Source organism: Herpailurus yagouaroundi, unplaced genomic scaffold (genome assembly GCF_014898765.1).
Source record: "Herpailurus yagouaroundi ecotype Mexico unplaced genomic scaffold, PumYag 163, whole genome shotgun sequence".
NCBI classification, from domain to species: Eukaryota; Metazoa; Chordata; class Mammalia; order Carnivora; family Felidae; genus Herpailurus; species Herpailurus yagouaroundi.
This window is the reverse complement of record NW_024412404.1, coordinates 32,677,714-32,686,918: the sequence shown is the minus strand read 5'-3', so window position 1 is coordinate 32,686,918 and position 9,205 is coordinate 32,677,714. Positions and strand designations below refer to the sequence as shown.

At 37.1% G+C, this 9,205-nt stretch overlaps 1 protein-coding gene across 1 annotated transcript in view; it reads right to left on the bottom strand.

The window, feature by feature from the left end:
• Positions 1-303: 303 nt before the first annotated feature.
• TNKS2 (tankyrase 2) overlaps positions 304-9,205 on the bottom strand; it is a gene marked incomplete at its 5' end in the record, with an annotated part of 67,564 nt that continues 58,662 nt past the window's right edge. Inside the window, 4 exons of the mRNA XM_040486908.1 lie at positions 304-2,685; positions 3,759-3,915; positions 6,782-6,968; positions 8,592-8,697. Of these exons, the coding sequence (XP_040342842.1) occupies positions 2,623-2,685; positions 3,759-3,915; positions 6,782-6,968; positions 8,592-8,697 (513 nt within the window). The remainder of the gene's footprint in view (positions 2,686-3,758; positions 3,916-6,781; positions 6,969-8,591; positions 8,698-9,205) is intronic.

Genomic DNA, 9,205 nt, shown 5'->3' with positions numbered 1-9,205 from the left:
AGCTTACTTAAAAAAAAAAAAATGTAGATATATGTTCCTCTTTAGAAGAAGATAGATTTCCTGGGAATGACCTTTAAGGTTTGTTGAAAGTTGTATTGGATGGAGTATATGTCTAAAAGCATCACATATCAAAGCATCTGAGAGATTATGGTCACAAAACTCAATATTTCAAATTTTAAACTGCATTCTATCACTGTTAGACTCAGAACTGCATTGTTTTCCTGCAATTGTGGTTTATTGCGATCTTAATCCATTTTCTCAAGACCATTCAAAACATTTATACTATTCCAGTAATTACCATGCTACCCAGAAAAACAAATGAACACTTTATTAAGAATTAAATGAAGGTATGGAATGTGATACAGTACAAATAAGACACCCAAGATGGATATAATAGTACTACCCACACAAAAAGTTAATTCTCACTCCCCCCCCCCAAAAAATCACAAGACAAAAGAAAAAGCAATTCCATCATTATAAAGTAAGATATTTCATGCAAAAACTCCAAAAAAAAATCCCCCCAACCACCCCCCAAAATCCCTCAAACTGTCAACAAACCAAAAGCTATTTGAAAATATTGCCATGCTAACATATTAACCACAATATAATCATTCATAGAAAAATAACACACTAACTAAGCAATGGATTAGATGAAACAATACAGGCTGCAATATCATAAACTCATAGATCTCGATGATTTTCCATGAAAAGTAATTCCAGATTCACCTACAGGGTAACGGGCTCAATGCTGAGAGATAAGGTAGGTAAATATAAATTCCATTAACTCATCTCATTAGCTTCTAATTATAAAATCTGGAAGCTTCCAGAATCTGAAAAATTATATAAAATTTGGCATACTCCATTTGTGTTCCAAGAAATTACTTTAGGATCATAACTGCAATTATTAGAGAGCTGTATAAAAGCACTTCCAGGTCAGGAACTGACCTCTTAAATAATGATCACAATTTACATCATAGAAACAACTCCAGATATGCATTTACTCTGATTAACTCTCACTTAGGACAAGAAACATGATTTTCTAGCACTTTATGTACAAGTTAATGCAAAGGGCCAGATAATTTAGAGATGGAATAAAATGTAAAACAAAAGTGAACTGGCACAGAGACTGAAGAGGAACATTCCCACTTACAGAGACGTAAGTCGGTAAAAATCTTGCCTTGCTTTCTGAGGGTGCTAGAGTCAACGACTAGACTGACAAGCTATAATTCATGTCTCTGTACCAAGATGCTTTCGCCTATTTCATGGAAAAGACAGTTTTACATTAGAAAACAGGAATGGCATTTTATGGGATAGCATTCCCCTCCACAGCTGCCAAACAAGCCTGGTCACCATGTGGTGCACACACAAAGTGTATTTCCAACTGACTGTTAGTGTCATGATGAGGCAACCGAGGACCAGGAAGCAATGGCTCACAGCACCTGCCCATTCAGGCGACCTGGAGAGAACTGGGACACCTATATTTCATGGTTCTGGGTTCAGTTTACCTATGGTGTAAAGTCGGCTCTAACAGTAAGGCCAAGGAGAAAAAACAAGAAAAAGTTACTTAGGATAAAAAACGACCCACTCTCATTCGCTTCCCCTTCCATCCCCCCGCTTTAGATTTCGGGTAATTAGAATACATTGGAAAATTAGTCAGAATTACCGTTCCTACCTCTGAAATGTAACTTCCTATTTACACTCCATGAAAAGAACACCATAATTTTCACTGGCAGGATTTAGCCTCTAAAACACAGAAGCACTTGCTCTAATTTTTACAAAATGAAATGACAGAATTTTCCAATGTGAAACCTGGGAGTTTGAAGCCAGTAAAGAAGTGTCTTTAATTATCAGGACGTTCATAATTAGAGCTCTTTGGAATGTGTCTTATACATACAAAGGTACCAGAAATTAAATCCCCAGAGTATTTATGAAGTAAGTTCTAAAATGGGAAAGATTTCTAATGAGAGATAAATGCTTCCATCAGCAAATTAAATCTGATATATCAATCTTTCCTAACTGACAAAGTCTTTGCTAATAATAGCTCAACATAGCCTCTGGAATCAAATGTAAAGATCACTCAATCATGATGACGCACGATGAAGTACAGATGGGCAGTACATATGAAAAACAATTTGTAAACCGCTGCAGTTCTAAAACAGATTTATATTACAAAGCAATGTAAATAAATATTGGGCTAGTACAAAAGCTCTTATTTACAGTTTTACAAATGAAATTGTATTCAGTGTAAATGCTGTGTTTTAAAGAACACAGTACTGTATTAGTAAAATGAGTTCTGTTGAGGGGATTACACTTTCTGTTAGAATCAATGCATAACATATAAAAGATTCAAGTTAACTTTGTTTATAATTTAGTACAGACAAACCCAGTTTAACCTGGAATGGCATCTGTTAAAGTGCTGAAAAACAGGAAATACTTAGAAAACACTGTACATTATTAAAGCTTTATCAAGTCAGAATGTTAAACTTCTTTCACATTTTTTTATCCTTTGGCCACAGGCTTGTGGACAAGATGATACTTCTCAGCAAAGGAGTAAAACTTAATAGGCCACCAGCTGCTTAGATGACTTTAGGTTCAGCGGATTTAGTTTCCTAAAACAACTATTTATCCATCAACCATACCTTCGGGCCTCACAATCTGGTAAGTAATTAAATATTCAGGATAAGCCTGGAAGAGAAAGATCAATTTAAACACTGGTAAACAAACTGTTTTAAACATTTTACTATAAGGATTTCCACACTTTAGAAAAGAGGTTCTAAATTAGTGCTGTGGATCAGAATCATCTAAGGACATTTTCTCAAAACATCCTTACCTTGATTCCAATCACTTAGGTTCTGAATCAGAAGGTCTAGGATGAATACTAAGTATGTGTTTGTTTTTAATAACTGAGGTGATTCTGCTACATTTCCTCAGTTAAGAACACTGCTCTAGAACACAAGCATCTAGAGATGCTTTTTTTTTTTTTAATTTTTTTTTCCAACGTTTATTTATTTTTGGGACAGAGAGAGACAGAGCATGAACGGGGGAGGGGCAGAGAGAGAGGGAGACACAGAATCGGAAACAGGCTCCAGGCTCCGAGCCATCAGCCCAGAGCCTGACGCGGGGCTCGAGCTCACGGACCGCGAGATCGTGACCTGGCTGAAGTCGGACGCTCAACCGACTGCGCCACCCAGGCGCCCCTAGAGATGCTTTTGACTGGATCTGTGTCACTAAGAGCAAGAGGGAATTGTTTGCTGCTTTGCTACAGATAGGTTAACTACTAAATACAGGATTCTGATTAACTATATTTTACAGAAGGTAAGAAACAGAAAAAAGATCCACTGTAGTTGGCAACATCTGAATAAAGTCTGTAAGTTAGATAGAATATTGTAACAATGGTATTTTCCCGATTTTGATAATTTTAAGACAATGTCCTTGTTTTGGGGAAATACACACTAAAGTACGAAAGGGTAAAGCAACAAGCCTACAACTTCCCCTCAAGCAGTTCAGGAAAAACAAAACTGTATTCACACACACGCGGGAGAGAAAGATAAAATGTTGAGAATGGGAAAATAAGGGATTTCTCGATTATTTTTGCAACTTTTCTGTAAATGAGAAATTATTTCCAAATAAAAGTTAAAAAAAAAAAAACAACCCAGTTCTCAGGGCAATATGCCGTGTCAGTTTAAGAGATTAGTAAGAAAAGGTTAAAGTATGGCTCTAAATACTTTCTGAAGATCAGCAAATAAAACTGAATTTACCTGTTCTCCTCTGTAAATAACATATTCAGCTAAAGCTAGTCCATTTACACTGGGTCGACCAGTGACTGAGTGATGTCCTGGAGGAGAATGTGCCATTTTCATTGCACTGAACTGCAGGAAAGACTTTCCCAGGGTTACCCGGCAAAAGAGCAGCTGCCTATAACAGGGAAGGGAAAAGATCTCTCTGAAGACAAGGCAGTAGAAGACACTGTCTGTGTAGACTGCATAAGCTTTTTAATGTATTTACACATAAACACAAGTTGTTTTGTCATTTCACCCTTAAAAGAACTTTGTGAGAATGTCTTCTACTCTCATTAATGAATCTGTCACTTTAATTAATCCTTATTTTAACTATAACAACTGAGAATGGAATGACTTATAGAGACGGAGACTCCACTTGTTTGTATCCTAGCAAAAGCACAACCCACAGCCCAAGTGAGAAGGAGAAGCAAACTTAAGGAACCCCCATGAAGTAGCTTGCAAAGTTGGACATTTATCCAACTAAGTCTAGGTGATTCCACCTTCAAATTATATCTGAAACTCATTCTCTTAATTCTATGGCTACCATTAAATTCAAATCACCAGAATTTTCAGTGGGATTGGGAACAATGGCCTCTGAACTACTCTATTTCTACTCTAATTCCTAAACTATTTTCCATCCAAGCAACAAGTTATTTAGGGAAAAAAAAAAATCCAACACATAAAACATTAATCAAATCACATCACTTTTCTGCTTAAAACCTTGTAGAGGTTACTCAGTATCCTTGGAAGAAAATCCAAATTCCTTACAACGGCTCCAAATTCTCTCATCTTACCTTGTGTTGTGTACCAGGAGCATTAATTTTCTTTCTTCACACAAACCAACTCTCTTACCTACTGACCATCATACACAGTTTCCTTTACTATAGAGAATGGTATCTATTCTACCACTCTTCAAACTGGCTAACACTTGGTTTTTTTAGGTTTCGGCTGCAATGTTAGTTCCTCAAATAGGTCTTCCCTTACCAGAAGTTTAAGTGGATTACTCTCCCAATCCCCAGGCATATATATATGATTGACTTGCCTTATTTCCAATAAGCCTTTTTTATTACTTCATGGCTTTTCTTCTTTTCCAAGGACAGAAAGAGATTTTGGTGAATGAGTTATTCTATTCTCCAAAGAGAGGCTATCTATACTTTTTATTCTAAATAAGCCTGTTGGAAACTTTAGCATTGCTAATCAATTTGTATTATAGTCCCAATCAGCCCTGTGATAATCCAAAGACAAAGGTCTTTTTAATGTTTATCTATTTTTGAGAGAGAGTGAGCATGAGCAGGAGAGGGGCAGAGAGAGGGAGACACAGAATCCAAAGCAGGCTCCAGGCTCTGAGCTGTCAGCATAGAGCCCGACATGGGGCTCGAACCCATGAACCATGAGATCATGACCTGAGCCAAAGTCGGACACCCAACCAACTGAGCCACCCAGGCGCCCCCCAAATTTTTTCTTTAATGTTTATTTATTTTTGAGGGGGGGGGGGGGGGGGGGGAGAGAGGGAGGGAGACACACAGACTCTGAAGCAGGCTCCAGGCTCTGAGCTGTCAGCAGAGCCTGATGTGGAGCTCAAACCCAAGAACTGTGAGATAATGACTTGAGCTGAAGTTGGATGCTTAACTGACTGAGCCACCCAGGTGCCCCTAAAAATTTTAATATACTTATTTCCAGACAGCCAACCACTCTGTTCTAAAAAGTAATGAGAGGTGGTACTAGAACATTATTATAATCTGAACTATTTTACCTCCAGATAATATGACAGCAGAGTTGAATTTACAGAATCTCAAGAGATTACAAGCTTTCTAAACTGTCCAATTTATGATCTAAAACAGAAGTGGATGGGAGTTCATATCCAAAAGGGCTGACTTCAGGCACTTACACAAGTCTAAACTTAGGGGGAAAACAAGAGTAATACAAAAACAAATCTTGTTTCTCCCCAGGACCAGAGTTCTTTACCTCGGCAACCTTTCAAAATCAGCTGGGAAGCCTTTACAAATCCTAAAGCCAGACCAATTATATGAGAACCTCTGAGGGTGGGACACATGCATCAGTTTTTAGAGCTGCCCAGGTGATTCCAATGTGTCACCAAGGCTGAGAGCTACTGCTCTAGGGTTTTCTTCAAGATCAGTGATCAGAAACATTAGCATCACCTGACAACTTGGTAGAAATTCATATTCTAGGGCCTCCTCTCAGGCCTACTAAGTCAGCAACTCAGTAGGCAGGGCTCAGGAATCTGTGTTTTAGCGAGCTCTTTAGGTGATTCTCCTGCTTGCTAGTATCTGATGAAGATTGCTTCAGATCTGTATAAGCAGTACCCTAAGTGTTGAGTGAATTTCAGTAATTAACCTTACTCAATTTTTCAAATGACAAAAGATAATTTATATTTACCTATGAGGATTAATTAGGGGCAAGTTATTTGAATGATTTTAACAACTGAGTTAGGCCAGAGTAAAACCGGGGGGAAAAAGTGCAAAGTAGTTATTTGATAACAATGTGCTTTTTAAAAGGAATGTGTTTCATGATAAGTTTTTCAAGTAGTAATATCACAAATTCAGGATTAGGATCATATCACAGTGGAAGAGAGACTCCTACAGGCATTCCTATGAAATACTAGACTTGGCAAAGGAATGCCATTTTAGCATTTGAATACACATTTTTAAAGAATCCACAGTCCTATAATATTTAAGGGCCACAATAATATCTCTCATGCCCAATGATATTTTCTGCTTCATATTGTTTAAAGCACTAGGTGTTCTAATGATTAAATGAGTTAAATAGGTCAAGTGGTTTGAACTGTGCTTGGCTCACACAGATCATTTAATAAACACTGGCTCCTGTTACAACTGGTGAGAGAGCCAAAAGCAACCTGAAAAATACCTATCTTGGAGTCCTAAAGTTGTCCAAGATGATGCCTTGCTCCCCTAATTTCTCAAATATGAAACTAGTTCTTATTAAATTCTTATCAAACTAAATGAGAACAAGTGATCTCTTACCTGTGGCAAATGTAACAAGATCTGTCTTTGTGAACTGGACATCCAGTACCTCCTCCAATTCCATATACATACTGATTGCTTTTGGAAGAGTTTTCAGCAAAATAAATCCCAGCTCCAAACATGCCACCTATGTAGGCATGCCTTTCATCAAAGCCTTTATGGATAATCGCATTCACAAAGGGAGATCCTAAAACAGATGTAGATGGATAAGAATTTAAAATTATCTTAGAAGAATAAAATGAAATCTTCATTGAAGTTAAATTCCTAAACATACATACTGACCACTGATATAAAGAATATTAAAAAAACAAGGATAACAAGTTACCTGTCATCTAGTTTATTCCTTTAGAATAACCACATTATTTTATTTTTAAAAATTTTTTAACATTTATTCATTTTTGAGAGAGAGAGAGAGACAGAGCATGAGTGGGGGAGGAGCCGAGAGAGAGGGAGACACAGAATCTGAAGCAGGCTGCAGGCTCCGAGCTGTCAGCACAGAGCCCAACATGGGGCTTGAACTCACAAATTGTGAGATCATGTCCTGAGCCGAAGTCGGACACTTAACCCACTGAGCCACCCAGGCGCCCCAATAATTAACTACTTTAAAAGAAATGCTAATGTTGATTGACGTTTCTAATAAGGGGGTGGATCAAATGCCAAAAAATAGGACACACAAAGATTCAACTAGGAAAAAAGATCACTTAAAATATAAATGCTAAAGTTACCAAATTCCAGACCTCAAATCCAGAACCAAGAGTCTCATAATTCATCTCCTATAGCAAGGCTGTATGCAATTAAGCCTTACAGTGACATCCCATGTCTGTGTGCTTTTTCTAGATATCAAGTGGCCAAAGTGGTCTTTTCATGTTTATTCTCTTCTTTATACTTCCTTCTCATCTCTCCACTTCGCTGCCTTTCATCCTGTCACACCAGATTCTATCTGCAAATGTGTGTTCCTTCACTCTCTGCATACTGACTATTCTCACCCCCTTCCGTGCATTGGTGCCAAGGAGAGCTTAGCCAAAGGAAAGGAGGTAGTCATGGGAACCAGGCCAGAGAGTAGGGTGAAGGGTGGGCGTTAGGAAAAGCCAATGTAACAGTTAACTGATTCATTAAGATTAGTGTCCCTGTTCATAAAGGAATAGGAAAATACACTGAATTCCAATACAGAACTACAGAAGACCAGAATCACTTATTTCAATTAATTTGGAAAAACCAAAATCATTTATTATAAAACAGAAAAATCATTCATTATAACCATCAAGTCAGTACCTAAATGAATATTACACTCTTTGACAAGAGAGCATCATGATGATTTTTAGGGTTTTAGAATGAGAAATACCATTTAGATATTATCCACCAATTCAGTCTGCTATAGCCATTCTTCCAGGGGACTGTAAAATTTAAATGTGGTGTTTCATAGAACTTTACAGGTCTCTAAAAATTTTCTGCAATCAAGGCCAAATGAAGAAAATACCGGAGTTACTATGTGCTTGAAGACTTGATAAACACTACATTAACATTTACATTCATTTTTGCTATAAATCTCAAAGACCAATCAACACCTGTCAATTTGCAGCATAAAAGAAAACAGGAAATTTCAAGACAAATAGTGCTTTCAATCCAACAGAAGTTCTTAGAAAATTCCCTAAGTTCAATGACAACAGCTCTTTAAAGATTTCATTTAAAAAATTTTTTTAAGTAATCTCCACCCCCAAATTGGGGCTTGAATTCATGACGCTGAGATCAAGAGTCACATGCTCTACCTACTGAGCCTGCCAGCGCTGCCCCCTGCCCTGAGGAATCTTACCATGAAATAGCATTCTTTCATTTGCATGGTTGTGGTTTTCTTCAGAAACTTCTTTTCTTCTGTGGGTGTATCTTTCCCATAGTTTCTTGTTACAAACTTTCTGAATCTATAAAAAAGAAACCAGAGGAATCAAAATCTTTATGTCATAATTACTTACCTACTTTACTTGTTCATCTTAACCTAAATAGGCCACATAGTCAGAAGAGAGGCAAAACTTCTCTGAAATATAAACTATGTTTTATTTTAGTCAGCTAAAAATACTTGGTCTCAAACATAAAGATAGAAATATAGCTACATTTTGGAAATGAAAAACTTCAAAGGGAAAAAAGCTATATATGGACTTATGGGAAGGTCAAGAATACCATAAACTAAAATACTTCCATTCTCATTAATTTAGAATTATTACTAAAACAGCTCCAAATCAGGTATACTGAATTCTGTATGTAAGTATTAAAAAGAGAACGGTTATCTTTCACCTCATCCTATTTTATTTGGCTCAAAGTATCACCTGTATCTGCTTTTAATGAAAAATATTTGAAATAACCCCCAGCAAAAAACATTCTTAAAACACACACACACACACACACACACACACACACACACACACACACACA